Source organism: Ostrea edulis, chromosome 2 (assembly GCF_947568905.1).
Source record: "Ostrea edulis chromosome 2, xbOstEdul1.1, whole genome shotgun sequence".
Taxonomy (NCBI): Eukaryota; Metazoa; Mollusca; class Bivalvia; order Ostreida; family Ostreidae; genus Ostrea; species Ostrea edulis.
In genome coordinates this window covers 66,632,413-66,659,408 of record NC_079165.1, presented here as the reverse complement: position 1 = coordinate 66,659,408, position 26,996 = coordinate 66,632,413, and the positions used below count along the sequence as shown (strand labels likewise).

Here is a 26,996-nt window from a genome sequence, read left to right as displayed (position 1 = left end):
AGTCCATGATTTGTCCAGTGAACTCCTTCTACAATTATCAATTGAGAACCTTCTTATTTTACAGAGTGTTTATATAGGTATGGAAGATGTGCATGTGGCAAGGATTTTGATTTTCTTCAACTTTTTGAGAAAACAGGTGTATTATGTACCTTGTCTGGTACTCTTGTTTTTTACTTAATCGATTATGAAAATTGTAATCGAAATTGGGAAGCCTTCAGCGATCAACTTTCGATTGTTGGCTATAATTGGCCCATCACTATGAAAGACTATGTGTGCTTGGAATGTATATACAGTGAAACTTCTCTAAACCGGCCAGCTGTCGGACCGAAAAAAACGGCCGGTTTAGAGGGGTGGCCGGTATACCGAGAATTTAGCATTTAGAGACGTTTCAGCTCAATTTTTTTTTTAGATATTTCATTGACATAACACAAACCATATAATATGGTGTTCAAGGACTATTATTTCACTATTGGAAATAAAACAAAATAATTTACTAACATGTTTATTTTCAATTTATACCTCTAAAACTATTTAAACATGAATAAACATTTTTACATTGACATGCATAAATAATGGAAAACATTCTGTTTAAATAAAACTGCATTTGATATATGTATAGAAATCTGTAGACTAGCAGCATTTATGTAGAATTTCGGCTTATGTTTTCATAAACAAAACAAACACATAGCCATTTGATTGCTGCAATTAATACACAGAGTAGGTACTGCTCACTTTGATATGGGGATCTCTGATCAATTATCAGTGGAGATCAAACTAGTCCACTTGTACCTACAGGTAATTATTACAAGAAATAGTCTTGCTGCAATCATCTAATTTTAACTAAAAAAAATTTATAATGGGATACATAAAGAAAACACAGAGGTCTATTAATGGCCTATTATTGGAATTCCTCTTACCTATAAAAACTCTGTTAACGTCCATTGCTTGTATCGTTAACAAATTTGTTTTGACGTTTTTGAAAAGTACAGTAGTAAATATATAATTTTAATTTTGATGTTTCTTAGGAATTTTAAGTCTATTGAAATCCCCCAAAAATCATTTATCTATTGAAAATTATCATTGCCGCTTATATCCATGGTGCAACAATATGGCGGATTGATTGTATTCATTCAATATGTGCATATCTGTTTATAACATTTCCTACAGAAATTTGAAAGGGTCACTTGGATTAGCCAAGCACCAATTAACACCCTGGACAATAGGTAAACTAAAGAACTTATAGAGGCCACTTGTGTTTTTCACACCTCCGGTTGATAATTTCCCACCTGGCCAGTAGGTCAGTCATTTTTCACACCTGGCCAATCTTAATCATCCATCTGGCCAAAATTTTGTAGTCTTCCAATAGTGGCCGGTATTATAAAGGTAAATTACACATGTTTGTTAACAATTGTACTTTAAAAAGTGGCCGATGTTCGGTTTTCAGGGGTGGCCGGTTTTGTGAGACTTTCTTTGTAAGGAAATGTTAAGGTTTCTGCCGGGACTTTGAAAATCGGCCGATATTCAGGGAGAACCGGTTTTCTGAGGGGCCGGTTTGGAGAAGTTTCACTGTATTCCATTTTGAATTTGTGATTTCTTACTTTGGAGGCCCTAAATCAAAATAGTAATCAGTGTGTCTATTAGTCCATTACAACACTTTAGCTTTCAGATCAAAGTTTATCTGTAAATTTTTCACATTTTCAACTTCCCATGAACCACTGTATTGATTTTGACTTAACTCAGCACAAAGGAATCTTGGGTAAAGGAGATTAAAGTTTGCTGAACAACCGTACCCCTTCTAAAGAAACGTTTTTTTGTTGTTTTTTTTTAAATCTTCTCAAGAAACACAACCCACAAAAAGCCAGAATTTGCAAAAAATAGCTTATCTTTATATAATAAGATTAAATATGTTCAAATCATTACCTCTATTTGCTAATAGCAAGGTAATAGGGGTTTACATATTAGGAATATCTTAGAAATTTTTTTTTCACCTTAATTTAAAAACCAAAAGAGTACTGTTTGTCAGTTAATATTCAGGCAACCTTATGTAATGTTTATTCCATAATTTTGTGGGCGAGAAGTGGGGCCACAACAGGGGTTTAAAATGTTACTTAGGAACACTAAAAAACTACAATTTGTTAAATTAATAAGCATGCAGCTCATGCAAGATTATTCACACCTTGATCACAAGGGCAGAAGTAGAGGTTTAAAGAGGAGTTATACCTCGTCATGATAATGCTCTGCTGGCAACATGAATAGAAAGACACTCATGACTGTTGGAATGTTGAGTCAAAGGTCACAATAGCTTTTCATTGACATGAGTTTACATTGGGTCGGTGGATGGCTTTCAGTTACCTAGTTTTGCATACTATTTATCAGACATTATGCATGTGATCTTGATTTGATTATTGTATAAACTGAAGTACTCTGTCTGTTTTTAGAAGATAACCCCATACCAGATGAGATGGATATTCCATTTAGAAGATTTTGTGTGGTATGATCGTTTTTCTCTCATTCTTTTGTAATTGATGAATTCTCTGCTCTTAAATGTCAAATATGGTGAGTTCAGACTTCACTTAAACATCATGCTAAACTGCACTGAAAGTTTACAGAAAGTATTCCCAAGTCCTAAAACTGACCTCATGAAATGTTTTCCAAGGTCACACAATTATCACAAGTTCAAATGAATTTATTTAGCGGCAAGTTGAATAGTCATTAGTGTATTAAATCTAACTAACCATGAGGAACAAGCATTCTGAGAGTATTGCAAAAGCAGTACATGTCCCCTGCCAGTGGTCCTCATTTATTTGACAGTGTTTTATTTCTGCCATATGGGAATGGTGCACATACCCATTCAATAAGGAAAAATAGTGTCAAAATACAACGATTTGGGAATTTTTATTTATATCAGCAAATAGTATGCATTTTAAAATCAACACTAAATAAGAATAATTGACTATTCAAGAAGAAAAAATAGTGTCAAAATGCAACGTATTGGGAATTTTAAAAATTTATATCAACAAATAGTATGCATTTTAAAATCAACACTGAATAAGAATAACTGACAATTAGTATTCAGTGTGTACAATTTTACAAATGAGTGTCATTTTATTGACCTCGATCTACTTTCTATTTTTATGAGGAAGTGGAGAAACTAGTTAACTCGTACAATGTTTCATACAAAGCCAATTACAAGTACTTTGCTACTGGGCATTTTTTAGCCTCAAAATTGAAGGAAATGTAAAGTATTTGGCATTGGGAATGGTACCGTATATCGGCACCAGTTATGCAAGGGGAAAAAAACTTGCTGTTTGAAGGATATGTCATTACATGCATGCAGATCATGTATATTTGGGCAAACTATTACAATATTTGCTAGAATGATTCAACTGTAACAAAAGTGAAACTAATTAATGTGTATCCACATGTAAAATTCAGATTCCTAACTTAAGGCATGTTATATAGTGTAAAGTCCAGAAAACTACATTTGGTGCAAAGTCCCATAAATCTGATAAAAATCAATCCACTGTGATGAAACCTAAACTTGATCTGTAAACGTATACTAGTATATCTGAGCTTCTTAAATCAAATTGTGGTAAAAAAAAAAAGTATGGAAAACAAAAATTTAAGAACTTCATTCAACCAAGAAACTAAGTATTACAATTTCTGTTAGAATAAGTCAACCATAACAAAAATGAAACTTCGTCATTAGATAAACACATATGAAATTTCATATTCCTAAGTTATAGCATAATAGAAATAAGTCTGGAAAACTATATTTGGCACAAAGTCTCTAACCTCGTAAAATTCACTCAACTGTTACGAAGCTTAAAGCATACCATAGTTAACCACATACTAAATTTCAGCTTCCTGAATCAATCAAAGCATGATGAAAAATTATGGAAAACTGGTAGGGGATTATTAAAAGGAAACTGAAACTTCTCTAAGGGTCAGAGTGAAAATATTTCCAATGCATTCATTGCTTCCCACTGCTTGTTTTAAACTGTTCCCATGCAACAGATTTATTTGGCAACTTTGTTACATTGGATCTTTGATGCATATATATGTCTAAATATTGTTTACCTACACTGTAGTTTGAAACTGACTTTCTACCATTTTGAAAATAAAAATCTTTTTGTAGGAGAAAATGATGGACATCAAGGAAGGAGATGACAAAAAGAAATCGGCCACCTTTTGGATGTGGTTCCTTGCTGTCTTTAATTTGACCAAATCTCACCTCAGAGATTATTGGAATGATGGGTATGGACTTGTTCATTAACGATGTGGCACTGTTCACTTTTTCATGATAACTCATGGGTGTGTTATCTACCAGTGAATTTTATCTGATGACTAGTGTAGAAAGTCTTAATTTTGTTAGCGATGTATTTTAGTGTCTTTTGAAACTTGAACCATGTTTTGATAATTTGGAAATGTATGTAGTCCTGAATTCAGGGTGATTAGAATCCAGCTCTGAAGGGGGAGCCCTGTAGTGATAGCCAATTCCAGCTGTCAGACGCTCTTATCCTGCATGTCTGACTACGCTTTGCTTCAGTAGAAGACATGTGTGGCTTTGCAATGGAATTTCTTGATTCCATGTCTTGAATTTTTATTTTAAACAACTACCTTCATAGTCTGTGAACAAGTGGATAGTGGTTTTAAAATGCTTAGGTCAAAGGTCAGGAGGAAATGAATTGGTACTTATTGTATGAAATGATAATTGGAGTAGTTTTCAGTCTGTAAATTTCATAATTGATATGGAGGAAAATAAAAGACGTACATCTACAGATTTTGGGATCAGTATGTCAAAGGTCAAGGTCAGAATAGTAATCATATCTTTAGTTTTTCCAGTATTTAAACTTATTTAGTGGCATGACTTGATGTCTGTCTACTTGTTAAGGTCTTCCATAGCAACGGAAGACCTTCTACTTATTGTGCTGGTTAAGATTATTCTTATTATTCTTTTTTTTTTTTTTTTTCCTAGACGCTAACTTTGAAGCTTCATATCTCGCTCATTCCTCAACCGATTTTGCTCAAATTTTCAGCTTTAATACATTTTACTAAAGACTTTCAAAATACTTTTAAACATTTTGGATATTCTCTTCCGCTTGCGAGTTATTTCCCTTTTAGTGAAATTTTAGGGGCTTTGGTTTCCAGATAAAGGCTCCGAGACTATAATAATTGGAGCAGAGAAAACACTGAATTGGTAAAGTAGAAGCATTGTAGTTGTGCACATCATATTTTGTTTTTTGATTTCGCCATTTAAAATGGCGATAGAGAGGGGTCAAAAATCAGGACGCCTGAAAGAGCGAAAATTTGCACATAATTTCCTTTGTATCTTTTAAACTAAAAATATTTTGTTAAGACATGTAAAATAAAAGTTGTGTAGAATTTCAAGAGCTTTTATTTGACACCAGTAAAAAGGGGCTGGCCCCTTAAATTAGGGATCTACGGCCCCTAAAATTTTTCGCTTTATAGCTCAAAAACGGCAAAGAATTTGATATGGCTTCCGATGGAAAAGTTGTTCTTTAACATCTTATTTATCTCATGAAATTGTTATTTTGTTCGAATCTTGTGTTATATTAGAGTAAAAAGCTATACCCGTAAACAAGTAGCCATTTTCATTTGGCAAGTGAGCGAGAACTCTTCATGCGTATAACTGAAATAAACTTGCTAAAAATAACATACCTGACTACAATAGATACTAATATTCCTTTTAAATAAGGTTTTTAACATGCTCTGTGGTTCAAATACAAATTATTTAATGATACATTTCTCTTTTTCTTTCGTTTTAACATAAACAAACCTTCAACAACAACAAAAGGAGAGAGATAAATTATCTTTTATTTGTTTCATATTAGAATTAAAATAAGTAATATACATAAAAATAAAACGTTCAAACGTAAAATAAATCATGGTCAATAACTGCAAGCTGTTTACATTCTTCACGGTCAGCGTTATTTATACAGTTATGTAACCCAACTCTCGCCTCGCTCGCAGGTGGCCAGAGTGACAAGCTTGCATAATCAAAACAAAAACATCGAAGCTAACTCGGCTTTCGTCCATCGCATAAATAAACACATCAATTACTGGAAAATTATGTTTGAAATCATTTTGAATCCTTTTACATTATATCATACTTAATTAACAATTATATTATGTTTTATTTCAATTATAAAGTAATTGTAAAGATGCTACCGCAAACATTTCGAGTTAGTGATCAATGAACCTCATAATATTTGTGTCAAGTTATACATACATTTAAAAAAACCTACACAATTTTCCTGATTATTTATCGGGTTGTCATTTTCCTCACAATAAGTTTACGGTAAGGGTATGTGACGTTTCTAATTGTCAGAAAAAATCGTACTAAATAAAATGAAGTAGTTTTAAGTTTTATTAACTTATAATTGTCTGCATACAGAAGGATTTATTTGTCGGTTCATTTCATTTCATCTAAATACAATCATGCGTGCAAGTATATGCGGTTTTTATAAGTGAAATGAAAAAGGCAAGAGCGCCCCAAATATATATATACATCTCAAGCGTCTTATTGTGTTTAATTTTGGAGATTCATCACATGTGGACAAGCAATCTGTGATTTAACTCTACTTTAGCCAGTTGATACACAAGCTTTCTGCATTCTCTACAAAGTGAAAAAAATGGATCCTTTTTGTAAGCATAACAAATAATTTATAAACTTTATTTTTTAAATCACGGGTTCTTATCATGATTATACCAACTCTAAACATGTATAGAAAATCATCAGAAATCCACATCGAATCAGTCTCATTTCATTCAGTCATTAACTGCAAGCATTTTACATACACACCGGGGTTTGTTCTTGTTTACAATTACATAACCCATGGCTCGATTGCCCGAGTTCGGAGCCATCGCATGTGTACCAGCGATCAGCGGCAATACATGTACACACAAAAACATTACCGTTTTAATGTAATTTGCAAACACAACGATTTACAGAAAATTATGTTTTTAATAAAATCGGATTTTTCAAATGATTGGTGGAAGGACAGGAAGTTCCAGTTCCCACCCTCCAATATTTTTGCCAACATATGCTTGACAGTATACAATACAGATCGTTAATTTACGGTCATGCCCTTTCCAGGCACGTAAAACCCGGGGGCCCATTGCACCTTGGTGAAAAGCAATGTTTTTATGATATCCACATCATAAAACACTACTTTTCATAAAACCTTCCCATTAATATCTGACAATCTAACAAAAGAGACTGTCTCTTCGAGCCGGAAGAACAGATAGCAATATTACCGAACACTAATTATAGTTCCAGCAAACAAAGTTTAAGATATCACCAAGTCCGCCTATCCGTGCAAATGTGCCCAGACCGCAACTTTTAAAAATACACCATAAGCTCAATCTTCACATAAAGATTATTAATGACAATAACATAAATAATCTTGATGTAAGGTCATTTGCACCATTTCTAAAGGTCTAAAAGTTAAAAATTGATTAGAGTCTTAATAGATCTAACTAATGGCAAATTTTAATTAATACTGAAAGAAAAGTTTCCATATGATCAAAGAAAGTGTCCTGGCCTTGACCCATGCTCATATTGTTAAGTTCACTTTTTTGAAAATACAAACCCTGTCCTGACCATATGCTGTAATGAAGAAACATTTAGATTTCATACTTACAACAGATTTTCATGTTAATTGAGGCTGCATTAGGACCTGACCCAAGGACATATGGTCAAGTTCAAGGTTTTTATGTCACACAGCTCAGACGGAAGACCTCTCGTTGCTTTGCAACGAGCTTTGCTCTAGTTTGCATAACTGTTTTACAGGTTGATTGCTGGTTTCATTAAAAAAGAAACTGCAGAGCAAAGACTAAAGAGCTGCATTAATTCGATGCAAGAGTATACATACCTGCTAAGATTCTCGGATAAGGTCATCACTGATGGTCAAGGACAGAACCTGTGTGGGGCCATCTCTGCCACAGTCTTGTACAAAAACAAGAAAGGTAATAATACTAGATCAGGTATTTTGATGAATTTTTAAAAACTTTTTAAACTTTGATTTAGATGTAAATTTTCATTTTATGCAGGACACTGGAAATGTTTTCCAACTGATCCCTTCAAAGCAGACACTTTCAAGAAGAAGTCTCTAGCCCAGTGTGTGAAAAACACCTGCATGCCGGGCGATACAAAAATTTACCTTCTACAGTGGTTGTATAAGTCAGCAGATTCTTCAATCAGGACTGATGAAGCATTCAAGCAATACCATACGGGTAACTTTCATCTTAGCCCAGGATATTCTGACAGTAGGGACTCGGTAGTCTTAAACATTTCTTTTACTGTAATATATTCCCGATATACATGTACAGCAGATACCAACATACATGTATTTAGATAAGAAGTATACTTTAATGGTAGGTGCATATAAAATTATTTAGAAAGTGTTTTTTTCCCCATTTTTTTGCAGAGAGCAAAAGCAAGGGAGAAACACCGGGTTACAAGAAGTTTGAGGAAATTCTGATCGTCAGTTTGAAGTAATGCAGATTTATGTCTTGCTTTTCAAATTAATTCAGTCTCACTTTTAGAAACAATGATTATATTTACTTATTAGTGTAAAAAATTCATATATACATGTAGGTTATTATGTTTTGTTTTGCAGTGATATGAATTTAGATGAAGACTCGTCTCCAGAGAGAAAGAGAGACATCAAGAAAGCTGTGCCTCCATCGAAGAAACGAGAGGCTGTCCCAAACAAAGCAGGAATCATAAAAAATAAACGTTTATCAGAGCCCCAGCGAGAACCCAATGTTTTCTCAGATGTTCAAAACCCATCTTACTCCCCGATGTCATTGCCTCCAGGATCACCTCAGATGCAGGTGATTCCGCAAACTGTTCTAGAATTCAGCGGTGGGGAGTCTCAGGACAGCATTGGAAGCCAGACTCCTCAGACAACTCTGTACCAGAGAGTGCACTACATGCAGAATTCTTCACAAGTCATGATGGACTCTACATCCTACAGTACTGCACAATCTTTCAGTAATAATGGAAATCTCTCCAGCTCACATCCGACATTATCAGGAATGCTGGGAACATCAAACACTAACAATTTCCAGACCATTGATGAAAATGCCCTCACAAACACTTATCTACCACAAGGTGTTGAACCTAGCTTTCAGGACCTCCATGTACCAGTATTCACTCAACAACAGACTAGCCAAGCACCTGCCATGTACAACAATACTCAACAAGCTAGTCCAATGTATTCCATGCAACCTAGTCCAGCAAATTCTGTCCATTCCTTACAGAGCCCGGACCACAACGCCCAGTTTGTGTCCATGGCATCCACCGTTTATGGTAATGCCTACAATCTTCATGATAAACTCTTCTAAAGAGCATTTAACATTCTGTTAGTTCACAAGTAGTAGTCTGTAGTCACCCATGCACATAATAATGGACCCCACATCAGGTTTTCTTTCTTTGACCTTGATCTTTGTTTGAATCTAGCCCCAGTTGTAACATCTACAGCAGCAGGACAGAAGCCAAGAAAAACTGCTATGAATATTGAAGATCAGATGTTGAAGTTCCAGGAACTGAAGTCTAAGCTAAATGGTGGCAGTTCAGAATCTACTGCGTCATCACCAATATCTCAACCATTTTCACCAAATGCCTCTTCAACCCTCCACTCTCCATCCTGCCAGACCTTCCCACGGACTGGGTCGCCGACTGAGAGTGTCAAGTCCAGTGACATTTGCTCTCCATACTCGCAGTCGGTATTCTCAGATGCATCGTCTCCGGTATCCATGATGGATGAACCCACAGTGATGGAAAGTGTGGAAGCCATATTGAATGATCCAGCTATCAAACACGAACTCATTGAAAACTTGAGGGGTGTATACAATAATATAAATTCCTCAACAATGCAACAACAGGTACAACAACAGGTACCTGCAGAGTTTATGTCATAGGTATGTAATTACAGGTATGCATTAATCTTGAATGCTTTAAAATCTGAAATAAATTAGCATTTGGTGTTAAATAAAGTCCACACATTATTTCCTTTCATACCTGAAACATTGACCTAGGGAAAAATATTGGTAGAGATATGAGTCATGGGTGCTAAAGATCTCTTGTGTAAATATTATTTTCTTGCCGACAAGTCCACACATTGACCAAGACTGTAAGGTCTGGGCTGTATAGCATCCCTGTAGTTGATTTGATCTCAGCAAGAAAAAAATATTCTGTAATAAAGATGGAACATACATATTCTCTTGAGACTTTTACCATTTTGTTTAATATCAGCTATGTAATTAGCCAGGGTTTGTTTCCCGATGACTTCAGTATTTCCTTTTGAATCTTTCCAGGATACAGATGAAGGTAGTCGGTGCATTGCAAGATGATCAGTTAATTCACAGCATAAAGGAAATTTTGATATTTTCAGTGTTACTCTTGTCTTACAAATTTACTAATACTAGTAGTTTGATGTTGGACTTTCTAAATTCAAAATAATAATTCCTTAACCTGCTTCACTTTTTGTTGGTAATTTTTAATTTTCTGTTGCTTTATAATATACTTAAGCAATTAGTAAGCCTATTTTCATTAATGACTAATTGAGTTAAACATTTTAGCATTGCTGTTGTAGTTTGTTGTTGCACAATTTACCTTCACCATAAAATTTCAATGTAGTAATATGACTTGAGAAATCCAATTTTGTCATGGAAGGTCATCATTTTGGCAATTTTTTTGTTGGTGATCACCATGTTGGCAATTTGTTAGGGGGGAAATGTCAACATTTTAGCACAAGCGTCCTCAAAAAGGAATGCTGTGCATCACTATTAAAGACACTTAATTCAAACTGTAAGGCTTGCTTTAAATATCAAGCAGTTTTCTTCGACAGAGTTTGGCCACTACTTTATATTTCATAGCTGGTATAAAGCAAGCGTGTATTCCCCACGTAAAATAAGAAATGTACAGAATATTGCCTATAGACTACTTTATTGTAAAGTAACAGAACTAGAATGTGTATTATGTATTCATTGTAAAGTAACAATTAGAATGTGTATTATGTGTTTATTGTAAAGTAACAGAACTAGAATGTGTATTATGTGTTTATTGTAAAGTAACAGAACTAGAAATTGTATTATATATTTTTTAACATTTTGTACAGTATACTGCCCTAACATTTCTGGACTTGTAAGCTGTCCTGTACCACAGGATATTGTAATCGGAGTTTAATACACCATTTTCTTGTGGGGGAGGTAAAATGTGCTGATTTTCCTGATATTTAGTTGCATCATGTGTACAGTTACATGTAGTTGTTGTTAACATTAATACCATTTTCAAAAATTTGTCTGCCATCTTGATTTCAGTGTAGTTTCTAAGTTTACAATACTAAAATTGCCATCGTTGTCAGAGATGACTAATCTTTATGAGATTCGCCGTGGCTGGATATTTGGACTGAGCCTCGATGAATCTCTCAGAGACTAAGAAATTCCATACAATGATTTGCATGTGTGTATTTGATCGTAGTTATAGTAAAAGTGGTTTATACAAGTACATGCACTGCGTTTCATTGTGAAGCATTATGTGGGTGTTGTTGGTGTTTTTTTTTATCTTTGCTGTCCGGTATATTTTTCTGTGCCATATAAATGTATTTAGATTTGCTTCTTACAAGTGCTAAGGATTGAATGTCTTTTTGTAGATCATTTTTAAGTTTGTTTATTTGACCAACATTTTGCTTAAGCTTCATTAAACCTCTGTTCATTCTGTTTGCTTAGTTTAAGCAAAACAAAATTGACATCCATATGTCTGCAGACATTGGAATGGATTTGCCATCAAGAAGAAAAAAATGTTTCCCCATATTTCCATCGTACGTCATTTACAGGGTTCATAGAAATATCTTGCATCTACAACTTATGGATGACACTATACATACATGTACAATATTAAAGGAGGGCATTTATAGGTAATTTCATTTAGCACTCTGTAAAGATTTTGTTAAAAAATCACACTGGTGAGGAGAAATACGCAAATCACCCCAATCATACATGTATGACATCATAAATGAAAATAGACAGTTTGAAAGACCATAATGGCAAAGAGATTATTTGAAAAGATATCAAACTTTAAAATGGGTGATAAGAAAACAGCATTTAGAAAAGACATAAATCTATCTATACCTGTGTATATTTAACCGAAATATTGGTGTCTATGAAGCCAGAATGTAAATATAAGAAATAATGTATTTCACGAAAATTATGATGGTGCGAAAATTCTCCACTATATCTTGATCTCGAGAAAGAAATGCATGTATATATGTCTTTGGCTTAATTTTGCACCATACAAGGATTCTTTAATACAGTTTTTTTTTTGTTCTAAAGAAGTCAGATTTGTAGACAAATCCTTGTGATCTTATAAATGTTCAATGTCACAAAATTTCAACTTTACTTGAATTTTAAAACTTTGATGGAAAAAGCGCACATTTTTTACTTCCCGTAAATGTGGAGTGACTTTGTCAACAATATTCACATTTTTGCTACCTTGTTCAAAAAGTTGCTAAATATTTTTCAAATAAATAACAACATATAAAACAGACAAATGCTTCATTTTCTGACATCTGAATTAGTACAATATTGCCTATGAAAATCATGGTTTTCATATACATGTACAAGAAATGGATATATCAAATGATTGTACATTTCTTGAAGGAAATCTGTTGTTTTGCATTTTTTCTTTTAAAAAGTGCTAATATATTGTGATTATAGATTGCTTTGCTTTCCATTAATTTGTACGGAAATATAATTTGCATTAAATTTCCACAAGTGTTTGTTATCATTATTCTTGAAGCTTTTTCAGAAAGCTAGGTCGCAATTTGTATAATTGCTCTTCACGTTTACAAATAGGAGATGAATACTATTGTACAGGTATTTCTATTTTCAAGGATAATTCCACTGTCCTATAGCACAAATTGAAATTGCACATTTATGATCAGCATATCAGAATCTTGATCCTGTTGCGTTTTAAACTTGATCAGAAGCCGTTTCTAAGTGCGAGGACATCTAGCTTCAGAGGTACTAATGTATTGGATCCTGTTTTGTATAGAGATGGGTCACCTCTTGTATGGTTTCTTTGCATGTTTTTTAGCATTGGCCTGCTCCATCTGTTTTTGTCTGGCCTCTCTTTGAATGGAACTTAATTGACTGCTGCCAGGCACTGGTTTCAAGTCATGGGTCACATCACTGTTGTTTTGCATTTTCTGCAGTTTTACTTCTATTGCATGGATTTTGCTTTGAGGGCTGAAACATGCAAGAAAAATGAGGATTAAACCTAACCTGAGAATACATCAGCTTGAAAGCCTAACAAGAGTACCACAAATGGTACAATATATGCCTGTCCCTGAAATTCAACCTGGAAACATATTGTACACTCTGAATTGATACTACACACATTCTGAATAGAAAAGCCTTAAAGTGGGTCATGGTGCACCAATCCATCTGGATGGTTGAATATTGTTTAACGTCCCTCTCGAGAATATTTCACTCATATGGAGACGTCACAACTGCCAGTGAAGGGCTGCAAAATTTTGATCTATGCTTGGCGCTTAAGGCCATTAAGCAGGGACACGGAACCTCGGTTTTTGTGGTCTCATCCGAAGGACCGCCCCATTTAGTCGCCTCTTACGACAAGCAAGGGGTACTGAGGACCTATTCTAACCCAAATCCCCATGGGATAAAAAGACATCTGTCAACCATATAGAACAAGATTAAACAAAATGTAAACGAATAGCAACAATGGAAAACCCCAAAATCAGTTAAATTTGTTTTGCATGTTATACACTTTGCACATGTATACACTTGGTAATTAATGTTTACATTTTCAATATTTTTGCCTTTGATTTTTTACAAAATGTAAATTTTGAATTCTGACAGTAATGAAAGTAGAATGTAAATATTAGAAACAATTTCATTTTTGAAAATACATGAGGTTATGAAATGCAAAACTTCATGTCGGCATACTTTTCATGAAGCGCCAAGCGCTTATCCTGTTTTCACCCCCAAAGACAATGAAATGCCCTGGCCATTAATATTGAACAAACACAATAGGAGTTTTGAAGAATTGTTCACAAATAGATCGAGGAGTGGACATTTCATCACAATTAAGCTTTTCCAGTGTTTGATCATGTAGGGTAGTTTAAAGCAAATTAAGACAAGCAGGTTGCTGTCTATAAAATTGCATGGGCCTCACCACAGAGTCCATTAAAACATTCTTATCTCTTTTGTCTCTGACCTGTAGAAAAAAGGGGGAGGTGGCTTCCTGTAAAAATGATGAATTTACAAATTGTGTAAAAAAAAACAACAACAACAAAAACCCAACCCACCACAACATGATTTATAGGCTTAAATAATAAACAATGAAAATCTATTAATCACACCTGATGTTTTCTTCCTTTGCACTGCTTTCTATTATGTCCAACTTTGGTTTCTCCTGAAATGACATATATTCTTGTACTATATGTTGCATATTTGTTTTTCGTTTGAACTTTTTGAATGTCCATGAACAATTGGATCAGTGTGCATGAATGTCTCATTTTTTAGTTTACCTGATCAATTGCTGTATCTTTGTGGGCCCATCTTACAATTAATCGTTTGGACAGTGCCAATTTCCCATTCATTTTTGCCATGGCATGCTCTGCACTCTAAAAATCATTGTATGAATTTAAGACGTACCGGTACCTCAACTAAATTTTTCATAAAATATAATTAAGGCCTGACATTTAGAGGTGCCCTATAGTAATCATTCTGCCCATACTTTTGTCAGCACTTGTTAGGAGATCAAGAATTTATAGTTTAAGATGTGCAGCACTAGATTGCATCAAATTGCCCATGACTTGCAGTTCTAGGTGAATTTACAGTACGCTAAAAATGAATACACATCAGAAGATGCCTAACGCATTACCTTTACAGTGTAACACACTTATAGCAAAGTGCTGGGGATGAATATATAATTTTGAAGTCTGTTTTAAAACTACAGGGAATGAAGATCACTTCGCAGTAAATGTAAATTCATTATACAGTCTACTCCGGATATAATTAATGAAATCCAGGGGACCGACCTGAATTGTTCATTATATCCAAAGTTCAATATAACCAATGCTAAACAACACAAATATTGCTACTGGGGGATTTATTTTAACTTCAATATAACAGATATTTCAATATAACCGACTTCAATATAAGTGGAGTGGACTGTAAGTGTGTATGCTGTAACTGTTTTACTGTACATGTATATAAACTGATATATAACTGGCTACATGTGGTTGTTAAGGAATGGAATTTATATGATATTTTACGTTACCTTTCTACTTTCATAGCTGGCAAAGCAGTAACCACGGGGTTTTCCTTGGTCTGGTCCAGATTTGTGGTAAAGAAAGTCAAATTTTTTCAAAGATCCATACTTTTGTAAAATTTTCAGTAAGCTGAACCTGTAAACAATGGTTGTAAGTAAATAGTCTCTGTAACCACAATGTTAAACAATGGTTGTAAGTAAATTTATGGTTGTACATTGTAAGTAAATTTAAGTCTCTGTAACCACAATGTTAAACAACGGTTGTAAGTAAATAGTCTCTGTAACCTTGGAAACTAATCTCGAGTAATTACGTTTATAATATTCTATAAGGGTTGACTGGAAATATATGATAATCATTATTCAAAATGAGCATAAATAGAAAATTTAACAAGAGGTTCATGGGCCACAATAGTCGCCTTGCTAACACAGAGATGAGACTCAGATGTTCTGAACACTTATAATAACCCCACAAAGCGAAGACCTGCCTCTTGAGAACTACACAGGTACTATATGTCTAACAATGCATGCATATTGTTTGAAAATCTGTAATAATTTTGTTCCTATCTAAGAAATTCCACGAGTAATTTTTGGATGGCTCTGCAGATCTACCCAGATCCAGGGGGTTATAATTCATACAAATCTGCAAACAACATCATTTTGAAAATTGAACTGTACAGCTTTTAATTTGTTGAAGCGATTTTTCATAGAATTACAGTGTAAATGTCAATGCCCCTGCACGTAGTGGCCATGGTCTGAGAATTCACTATCTAATGACTTCATGCTGGTTTTCACATTTTTGGTCTCGTGGTTCTTAAAAAAGACTAAGTCTTCTTTTTAAAAAAAAATTTCCACCCTAATTTTCCTATTATTCCCACTTAAAAAAGGCGAGCTGGTACTTTTGAACAATTTGAATCAACCTCAGAGACATCATAGGACACTTTTACCAAGTTTGGTAGACATTGGCATAATGGGTTCAAAGAAATTGAAAATTTGATAAGTTAATGATGAATTTTTCATCAGAAAAACTAACAAATTAAAATTCTGGCTTAGGTTAGCTTAACAAGTGGCCCATGGGCCATCACAGTCACCTCATGAGTATCGTTATGCAACCTTTTTGGTCTTTAGAAATTGTTGTTACCCGTGTGCTTTTATGCTTCTCGATTTTTATACTTTGTATTAGATGATAGATATACTGGTATACATGTAACTATCATACACAATTCATAATTTACAATTCTTTTATACGGGAGTAAATGTTATCACAGCAAACAGTGATTTTCTATTTGAGTGCTAAAAGTCTTCTATTCAGTATGTATAGCAGAACACCTAATGCTCATAAAGATGCACACAGGAATTATAAAGGTAATTTTTAAAAGAGGTTAATGCATTTGTCAACATATGATCAATAGTCTTACTTTGGGACCACAAATTACTAACTACAGGACATATGAATTTAACAACTTTGGTAAAAGGTTTATGCGCAGTTTCTTATTATAATGCAAACAGTTTTTCTGCAGGATATCCAGAAATACAGAATTAGATTTGTAATGAAATATGATGATGAATTTTCAATATATGAGATTGATCACTTTTCGTTATCTTCACCCTTCATATGATCAACCTTTCCCTAACCTGGACCTCAATCTAGGTTCCATGAATTTCAGAAGTTTGGGAGAGTGAAGAGGGCTCATTGCATGGTCAATATTATAATCATAAAGTGTGACTGCTAGAAGCCAAGAAGTAAAGACAATTTTTTAAACATAACACTGTTTACAGTAAGTCATAGCAATTAAGACAGATGCGAGACAGACTGGGCTTACGACAAAAGAACCCAGGGAAAATGAGTTTTTACAGTTTTAAAAGAGGACACATTGGCGATAGTTCATATAATCATGCAAACAGTTTGTCTGCTTGATGTCCAGGAATAAATAAGATTTTCTCAAACATGCTACATTAATTTTCAACATATGATCAACTGCACCCTATCCAGGGGTCATAATATACTCATTATCATCATGCCAACAGTTCGCCTGCTTCATTTCCATGCAGGCATAAAGATTTTCTAAAATACATGCATCGTATTCTCAACATATGATCAAGTAAGTCCCACCCTGGGACCTGAACCCTGAATTCATTAATTTCATATTGCTTATTATAATCATACTTCTTGATGTCAAGCAGTAAAGATTTTGATATATCTAATAAACTTTTTGTTACTTTCCTCTTGTAGGGAAATAAAAATCACTTTACAATAAGCATAAATTCATTATGAATTGTGCATGTTTGTTATATGCATATTTCACTACAAGACCAACACAGTTCCAACCTAGGGCCTAAACCCAGGGGTCATGAACTTCGCAATTTTCGAAGAGGGCTCAATGAAAATTATAATCATACAAACTTTTTCCTTTCTTGATGTCCAGAGATAAAGAAGATTTTCTAATATATAATGCATTTTCATTATACAGTATGGCCAACTTAGCTCCACCCAAAGGCCTGAACCCAGGGGTCATGAATTTCAGTTTTGGTAGAGGGCTCAATGAATGCTCATCATAATCATGTAAACATTTTGCCAACTTGATTTTCAAATCTAAAGAAGATTTTCTAACTATATAGAAATATTGTACATGTATAATGCATTTCATATTCACCCTGGGGTGAGAACCCTAAACCCAGGGGTCATGGATTCCACAATTTTGGTAAAGGACTCATTGCTATAAAACATTATAATCATGCTAACAGTTTGCCTGCTTGATGTCCAGAAGTAAAGAAGATTTTTAAAGATTACATTACATTTGATGGTTTTGGCCACACCCCTTAGGCCCAAGGGAAGCAGAGGCCAATGATATTCACACTTTTGTTCCCCTTCACCCATATATGTTATTATAATTACCAAAATTAGTTGAATCTAGTTCAGCTGTTCCAGAGAAGAAGCTGAAAATGTTTGATACATGATGACGGACAAAAACCAAATAGGAGTAGGTCACCCAAGTCACTGGTAACCTAAAATGAGTGCATTATGTCACGCAATGTGCTAAAAGCATGTGATTATCTAACGTCTATATTTCATTGTTTCAATTGCATAAAAATATATTGTTATACCGGTAATTTGATACTACTACATTGTTGATATTCATTAGTAGCAACAAGAGTTTGTAAACTTTGAACAAAATAGATTCCACCCCTACTCAGTCAGCCTGGAGTCCAGATTTCCAATCCACAAGCGATGATCCGATTCCTCCGATATATCTGGAGGGACTGGCAGGGTATCCGACATTCTATGTGATGAAATCAACACTATCTTACAAACCACCACGTGAGCACTCCTGGCACATCATGGGCGAACATTTCCTACAAATACATACAAACATCATCTTGTGCATCATTAAACACTCCAGCTTAAACATCCACTGAAGAATCAGGTTCTTTCAAATCATGGCTTCTTTTGACATAACAGGCATGCAGCTGCCTATACGCAAGCACACAGCTGCGTACACATCATTTGTTAGAGAGAGATCTGCCATTAAAATATCTGTGCCTCAAAAATAATTTTGCTTTATATAGTTCTAATTTATGATTTAATTAACACCTTTCAATCAAATTCAAAGTCTTTTTTTAATTTCAAATCATCACGTCATGTTGAACACCTTGTACCTTAAAGGAGAAGGCTTATATATATGCTCTGCCTGCTGCCTAGTCCCATTATGTTATACATAATATCTATAAATGTCTTTAATATGAAAAAAAGGGAGGACAACAACCAGGGAGACCAAAAATGACCTGGAAAGCAGTTAGAAAAAGACCAGCGTGAGTGGGGACTTCGTGATGTCAACCCATTGGACAGAGATGCCTGGAAGTCAAATGTTAGGTCTAGCTGCCATGCGTGCAGCAAGTCAGTTACCTGGATGGGAGTCCACTGCTGTGGAAGATGCACCTAATCCTGCACGTTAATCAAAATGCCGATGATGCATAAAATACTGTATACCAGTCAAAAGCAATGCAAATAAGTGGACAACACAATTCGCATCATCGCAATGATGCACAATTCGTAAAACAAACATAAAGTCAGTCCAAGTACACATGGTGGGTTAGTATTATAAAACACTTCAGAAAATTAATTTTGTGCATTCTTTTGCTTTGGAAATTGACAGGGCCAACTCCGTTTATGCATAGAAAATAGGTAATTTCATTGGTAAAACCCACTGGCAGGAACTTCTGGCATCAGCGAGGGCTTTGCCCTGGACCCACTGGGGGCCACAAGCCCCCCCCCCCTTCCATACACTTCATTTTCTTTCTGGCTATGTGCCTGTATACGGACAAAATAATAAATAAATGATCCTTTTCAGGTTATGTCCACTTGAGAGTTTAATGCAGTTATATTACTTATCATTCATTTGGTTCAAAGATTGTTTTCATGTAAAACTTTGCACAATAATAGAGCCTTAAATAAAAATTGCTGTGTTCCAACAAACAACAAGAGGCCCTCAGGCCTTATCGGTCACCTGAATACTATAGTGAAAAAGTATCAATACTTCCATGGGCTATAAAATCTAGAAAAAATTTCCTGTTCTGAATATCTAAGCTAAATTCTAATGTTAAGCAACAGTATAAAACAAGATGTGTTCTTAAAACTTCAATGCCCTCAAAAGTGCATACAATGATGAAAGGCTTTAAAGAATAGGTGTATTAACATTAAGACATCTGCAAGTATGCATTTAGATTTTATGCAGTATCAGCAAACTTACACATATTAAAATACTATATACTAATTTTGGCCCTACCCTGGGGTCAGAACCCTTACTCTGAGGATCATCAAATTTACAATGTTGGTAAAAGACTACCTGCTCTATCCATTTAGTTTCAATTTAGTATAAATAGCACTAAAGAAGATGTTATTCAAGTGTTTTACACATAAACACTATATCACAAGTTTGGCCCCGCCCTGGGGTCAGAACCCCTACCCCGGGGATCATGAAATTTACAATTTTGGTAGCGGCCTTCCTGCCCTATGCATTTAGTTTTTCTTACACATTGTGCGGTTTAGAGAAGAAGATTTTTGAAAATTGGTCAATTTTTATCCCGCCCCTATGGCCCCAGGGGTGCAGGAGTCCTGAAATTTACAATATATGTTCCTCTTGTTCTAAATATGTTTCATACCAAATTTCAAAAGAATTGAAATGACAGTTATCAAGAAGTTAAAAATGTCTATTGTTCACACATTTAATAATTAACTGACTATTTTGGCCCCACCCTGACACCAAAACCCCTACCCCTGGAATAATCATATTTAAAAATTTTGGTAAAGGACTACCTGTTCTTCCTAAATATCTATTTACTTTCAATTTAGTATCAATAAAGATGTAATTTAAGTGTTTTCCACATAAACACTATACATGTATAACAAGTTTGGCCCCACCCTGGGGTCAGAACCCCTACCCCGGGAATCATGAAATTTACAATTTTGGTAGAGGCCTTCCTGCTCTACATAACTATGCATTTAGTTTTTCTTACATTTGTGTGGTTCTGGAGAAGAAGATTTTTGAAAATTGGTCAATTTTGGGCAGTTTTTGCCCCGCCCATAGGGCCCCAGGGGTGCTGGAGTCCTGAAATTTACAATTTATATCCCCCTTGTCCCAATGATGCTTCATACCAAATTTGAAAAGAATTGGACTGGTAGTTATTTAAATAATCTTAAAAGAAGATGTTAAAAATGCACAACGGACGAAAACCAATTGCAATAGGTCACCGGAGTTTACTCAGGTGACCTAAAAATCTGTATAAAACATATACCCCAACCCCCTTTTTGATCATACGTTAATCATATGTTCAAAATTTCATATGTTTATCATATGTTGAACATATGTTAAACATATTAATATTTCACCTTAATTGTGTCAATCATTTGTTTGAATTTTGCAGTGTATGTTCAACTTATGTTTCAAACATAGAAAAAACATGTGAATATCATATAATTTAATAACTTTTAAAGTGATGACTTAACAACGATGCTGATTGGATGAAAAATTCATTTGATTTCTGTGTCAAACAAAAAATTCGTCCGGAGTTTATCTGCACTAAGCATGTGGGACTATACTTTTCTCTGGAATGCGTCTTCCCCATTAATGGCCGTTCTAATTTTAACGCTATTCATAGAACGGGTATTTCCACACATGCATTGTAAACGAAATGTATTCGTTTGATGCTACCAAAAATAAACACAACCAAAGATGTGAATAAAATACAAATTAATTTAAAGAAACAACACACAATCATGTAGGCCTAGTGATGACGTGGCAGAATAATCAACTTGATGACGTAGGGCACTGACTGGTATATTAGTAGACAGATTACGGTATGTATCGTCTGCTTTACGAGTTTGATAACATGACGTAGCAAGCAGCAACTTTTGATCTGATAAATATTAATGAAATTGAACTGCGTTATATGGGGCTCAGTCAATGAGGGCAATTTAGATGAAGAGGTGCATGTTGAGCTTTTTAATTGATATTGAAATGGAGCCGAGTTGCAGGAAAACATTAATAAGTCAATCCACCGTTCCTATATGCTACAACCAGTGTTCAACATCTCGAATGCAATGCAGCATACATCCAGTCACCACTTCTTCTCTTCCTTTATATCTATTTCAGCTTTTAATCATTGCACCTTTAATTTGGTGTTATAATTAATTCATTTAATTCTGCACAGTAACTCCACCTCACCCAAACGCACAGACAGTTTTGTTGTTGTTTTCATTGTTACGAATCTAGGTATTCCTATGCGCCATTTCAAAAACGTTAAAATATTCAAGCTTTTTGATGAGAAACTATTTGTTTTTATATTCTAAAAATATAATTAAATGTTAAGAAATATAACTTATAATTCTTTATTTGATTAAGTGCTCCTTTTATATGATTATCATATGTTTCAAAACATATGTTTATCATATGTTAAACATATGCAATTTTACCAGTGTAACCCTACCAACTCAAAATCATACTCCCTAGAAATATTTTTAACATATTGTTCAAGACATCAGTGAAGAAACATTTTTTGGAGTGAACACTTGTAACTGCATTGTAGATGCATATCTAAAAGTTGCATTAATAGTGAAAAATGCTCAATGTTAACATATACCTGTTAAATGTGATTAGAATGTTTCTTTGTGTACTCTTCAAATGAAGTTTGGAGGAAAAAAAGACATAACTTATTTTTTACTGACCTAACCCTAATTTTGACCATCTTCACTAGCCAAGGGTTTGCGGTCCACTCCACTTCCCCTTTCTCATTTATGAGGAGTGGAGTGGACCAAAAACCCATGGCTAGCGAAGATGAATTTTGACTTGGATGTTAGCAGAAACACAACAATTTATATTTTTGGCCAAAAAAGGAATTTCAAGGACATTTTTATTCAGACAAGTAATAAACCTCTTCATATAGTCCGACATCTAGCAATGAACTAATCCTGAATATCTAAGGGATTATATAAAGCATATTGACTTTGAGATCAAAGGCCAAGGACACAAGGTTACAGTGATTGAGCACAAAAAAAAGTTTCCATGTGGTCTGAAATATCATAAAATTTAAGCTATGATACAGTTATAAATAAAATTCCCATAGAATCTGTATAACAGAAGGATTACCGTTACTACATTAGTTCTGTGGTCTAAAGGTGAAGGTCAACAAATCACATATTGTAGGAATGAGGTTAATATATGTCTCTATAAATCACAGTTGACCCAGTGGTTCTTAGATTGACCTCTACATCAAAGAATGATCTATAAATTTTGTGCTTATTATTAATTAAAGAATGAAACTTTACAAGAATGGACATTAATTCACATTTGGAATTTCAAAATGAAAGAAAAGACTTGAGAAAAAATAATGTATACTATTAATGTAAACAGTCCTTTATATCAGGGATGGATCCAGTTACAGTTTTATGCATCCGAACAAAGGCACCTGTTAAAATGAGCAGTTGGACATAGTGGCAAAAGGTGATCATAAAGTTACTAGTGGGGCATGACGGCTTCAGGCAAATGCACTGCTGACAACGAAGGTAATAGACCGTTGATACTCCCTAAACAGGCATACACATGGTATGCAATTGCCAGGGGCAGATTCAGATTCATAATACATTTATTTTGAAAACTGAAAAATGGCCACTTATTAGCAAATAAACAAAACATATATAAAATCCCCAAATTTATACTTCATATTTTAAAAGGAAACATTTTCAAGTACACTGATCAACATTTTTTTAACTATAAAAAAATCTGCAATGGATTCTGGTCTGCTTTATTTCAATGCAAGACTATTCTATATGGTATAATAAAAGAAATAATTTGTACAGAAGATTTCATACATTTAAACAATTATTGCATATTTTAAACTTGTGCAATCATATAAAAATTATCTGTCCAAATGTCATTAGCAAGCATAAGCACATCCATCAGAAAGCATCTCACTGGTTACTTTTTGTCAATGGCTATAAGTCTTTCTCTAGGGCCAGCCAGTGCTGGAAGAGGAGCCGTTATTGTCAGGGTTCCACCTCCAGAAAGCTTCGATGTCAAATGCTCTGGGTTCACTTCTTTTGGCAGTACAAATTGTCGGTTGTATTCTCGGAACACTGATCTTCCATTTTCTTTATCCTCTTGCTTACAATGAACAGACAGCTGATTTCCACTGGTTTTTATGCGGATTTCCTCAGGCTTAAATTGGTGTAAATCAAATTCCAACTGGAATCTTCGATTTCCATATACATCCTGATGAACTGGATTGTTAACATTGAAATCCTCTGTTAGTCTCAAGTCCTCTACAGTTTTCTGTCCACTGGCTGGTCCTGCTCTCTGGAAATTTCTGGCCATGTTGTTCATTTCTTGGGTCATTTTGCGCATTTCTCCTTCCATTGTGGATGCAGGCAGTGATGGGTATGTCCAGCCAGAATCAATTCGAGGCACAAGTTCTCTTCTGTCATAATCCGGCACTGGCATAGGTGCCCGTTCAAAAAATGGTTCTGGTTCGTACCTAGTGGCTATCTCTGGAAATCTAGCAACTCGACTGGAATAAAATGGACTATGGTTTAGAGATGACCATCTCATATTCCAATCATCATTGTAAATAGGAATGTGACGGCTATACATGGTATCTTCAAAATTTTTGTCAAACTTTTCCTTTTAAAAAAAGTCGCAGTTAAGTTCTTTTGGTCTGAAATATTCAGGTGAACTGTCTGCAAACTGCACACCACACACTTTCAATTATGTCCAGCTTCAGACCGCTCTGTAGGTATGGTGCGCTTAGTGTTGTGCTCCTTATATATACATGTATCTAAATGAAGCCTTCTGGAAGCTTACAGAAGTAATGCTGATCAAAACACATCAATTTATAAAGGCTGAGCCAGAGGGTGTCATAAGGATGTCAACCATTAGGCAAGATGCCATGACTATACACCAATTCCCCACGGGCAGTCAGTTTCACTTAGATTTCACCTGACTTCACATTATTAATTATCCATCACCTTCTCTGAGACAGAAAGCTGTAGATGTGAGTCATCGCTTTACGAATGTTTGTCAACAACATTAAAGTAATCATCCACCAGCAAATCATTCAAGTCCAATTACTGGGAGTGGGCGGTTTAACTTGGGAGATGACCATGCACAGTAACACTTTCATGTTTCTTATAAATAAGTTAATTGTGACATAATTTCTTAAGAGACACAAAGCTTGGCCAATTTCTTTTGGCAAGGCACTTGTCTTTCCCCATGTGTCTGACTTTTATTGTGTATCTATCTTTAAAAAGATTTTTTCTCCCTATGGCACTGTCAAAATGGCCTACCAATATCCAAGATCAAGACTCATACATAAGACATACTGTCTACAGCAATTTCCATAAAGTATTGAATGTCTGTGGCTATTCTGTACTAACAATACATTTCAACTCATAATTCATACTTAATTCTCAGTAAATCTGGCCTGAAATGATAAGCAAAGTTTGTTTCAAGTAAAAGTGCCTGATGTTTGTATGTTACGAAGATATGGTGTTGAAAAGTTTTATTTTTTTCTTCCTTAAAGTTACATGTATCAACTGCCATTTCACACGTACATCTTCAAGGTACATGTATAAGCAACATCTGAAATTTGTGTTCCTCTTAATCACATCACTTTCAATATGTCCAAAGTTAATGTGTGTTTGCTCAGAGGCAAGCCACACAATGAGGAATTTATCTCGAATCTTCTTGTACTATAGGCCCCTCCAAAATATAGAATTGCTTCTTTTAAGTCATGACACCTCTTGTTGATGAAAGCTTCATAAACATTAACTCAATACTTGATGTGTAATTCTACTACTATAAACACAGACCTGTCAAAACTTATATCAGTAATTTTAAACTATATACATGTGTGGCAATCAGAAGGCAGAGCATGGAAATTCCCAGGCTTTAATTCCTGTCCAGCATTTTCACCTCTTCCCACTATACATTTGTGACTTACAACTAGAACTCCAACATGTAAAAATTCCTGCCGAGGGGAGAGCTTGTTAGCTTTGTAGTGAAGGAACTTTAGTTTTGTAGTGAAGGCACTTTAGGCAAAAGGAAATTAAGTGGCAGTCAGCTTAAATGCAAGATATTCAGGGTTCCTGCGTTCAAATCTCAGTCTGTTTTCCTCTTATTGTTGCAAGTGTACAAATGATCAACAGAAACAAAAACATACCCCCAGTCTCCTTGGCAGAGGTAAAATACTGTGACTCAATGGAACTAATTACAATTCATGGGTGGTTACAGTCAATCTATACAGTGGTTACATATCACATCATGTCCACACACTAGCTGCAGACTCCAGAGTTTCTGTCACTATGGGGACAATGATTCTTAAGACACCATCATATTACCGGTATATTAGTATTAGAAATAAAGTTATGTGCCCCCAAAAAATGTATTAATCACTACTCCTGATGTCATATAAAAATCTGTTGATGTCAAATAAAGATTTAGTGTTTATAAAGTTGGTCACAAGACAGATCACAAATTTACATTTGAAAATTGCTTCAGATTGTGTTACAAATTATAAATGTCTTTGTAATTGTGCATGCGCTTCTACTAGTTTTCAGAATTATATGTGATGTTAATGTGACCGGTTGACAGGAAATGCTTACTCCTCCTACCTAGGCACCTGATCCCACCTCTGGTATATCCAGGGGTCCGTATTTGTCAAACTCTCTATTCTGTATTGCTTATAGGAGTTATGAAATTGATCATAGCTCGTTATCTTCACCTTTCATAGAAAAGATTTGAATTTGAAGGTCTATTACAAATTAATAATGATTACTGTAAATCACATTTTATTTACGAAAACATTATTCATGTGTAATTTTGTGAGACTATAGTCATTCACGAAAATATAGTTCTCTCGAATGAATTCTTAAATATAGAAATGATTCACGACAGTTGAAACCAGTGAATAAAAACAATTGTACCCCTGCATAAATAAGGTTTTGCAAAAAAAATTGACCTGTATATATCTATAGTTCTCTTGAATGAATTCTTAAATATAGTAAACTTAAACATGAAATGATTCACGACAGTTGAAATCCATGAATAAAAACATCATTGTACCCCTGCATAAGATTTTGCAAAAAATTTTTGATCTATGGTCGTTTGCAGGTATATCACTA

At 34.7% G+C, this 26,996-nt stretch overlaps 3 protein-coding genes across 9 annotated transcripts in view; 1 reads left to right on the top strand and 2 right to left on the bottom strand.

Annotated features, from left to right (window-relative positions):
- Positions 1 to 12,809, top strand: part of LOC125681309 (signal transducer and activator of transcription 1-like) — a 39,735-nt gene extending 26,926 nt beyond the window's left edge. For 4 of the 6 annotated variants that reach the window (XM_048921337.2, XM_056156980.1, XM_056156979.1 and 1 more), the window contains exons 14-21: positions 2,439 to 2,491; positions 4,139 to 4,257; positions 7,817 to 7,992; positions 8,077 to 8,259; positions 8,454 to 8,520; positions 8,646 to 9,340; positions 9,491 to 9,965; positions 10,348 to 12,809. In XM_048921337.2, coding sequence (XP_048777294.2) covers positions 2,439 to 2,491; positions 4,139 to 4,257; positions 7,817 to 7,992; positions 8,077 to 8,259; positions 8,454 to 8,520; positions 8,646 to 9,340; positions 9,491 to 9,951 — 1,754 coding nt within the window. In that variant the 3' untranslated portion in view covers positions 9,952 to 9,965; positions 10,348 to 12,809. The remainder of the gene's footprint in view (positions 1 to 2,438; positions 2,492 to 4,138; positions 4,258 to 7,816; positions 7,993 to 8,076; positions 8,260 to 8,453; positions 8,521 to 8,645; positions 9,341 to 9,490; positions 9,966 to 10,347) is intronic. The other 2 variants (XM_048921339.2, XM_056156982.1) reach the window with 1 other exon arrangement.
- LOC125681316 (probable RNA-binding protein 18) overlaps positions 12,569 to 26,996 on the bottom strand; it is a 16,864-nt gene continuing 2,436 nt past the window's right edge. For both annotated transcript variants that reach the window (XM_048921351.2, XM_056156983.1), the window contains exons 2-6: positions 18,517 to 18,679; positions 15,338 to 15,464; positions 14,583 to 14,678; positions 14,415 to 14,467; positions 12,569 to 13,278 (exon numbers count right to left, since the gene is read on the bottom strand). In XM_048921351.2, coding sequence (XP_048777308.1) covers positions 13,092 to 13,278; positions 14,415 to 14,467; positions 14,583 to 14,678; positions 15,338 to 15,464; positions 18,517 to 18,605 — 552 coding nt within the window. In that variant the 5' untranslated portion in view covers positions 18,606 to 18,679 and the 3' untranslated portion in view covers positions 12,569 to 13,091. The remainder of the gene's footprint in view (positions 13,279 to 14,414; positions 14,468 to 14,582; positions 14,679 to 15,337; positions 15,465 to 18,516; positions 18,680 to 26,996) is intronic.
- LOC125681315 (major egg antigen-like) lies at positions 23,608 to 25,277 on the bottom strand. Its single transcript, XM_048921350.2, has one exon. It carries the CDS (start codon positions 24,466 to 24,468, stop codon positions 23,797 to 23,799), a length of 672 nt encoding a protein of 223 aa, XP_048777307.1. The 5' UTR covers positions 24,469 to 25,277; the 3' UTR covers positions 23,608 to 23,796.

What these genes read in the sequence shown, in the direction of transcription:
- LOC125681315 (XM_048921350.2), bottom strand. Translation starts at nt 24,468, where the DNA reads ATGTATAGCCGTCACATTCCTATTTACAATGATGATTGGAATATGAGA.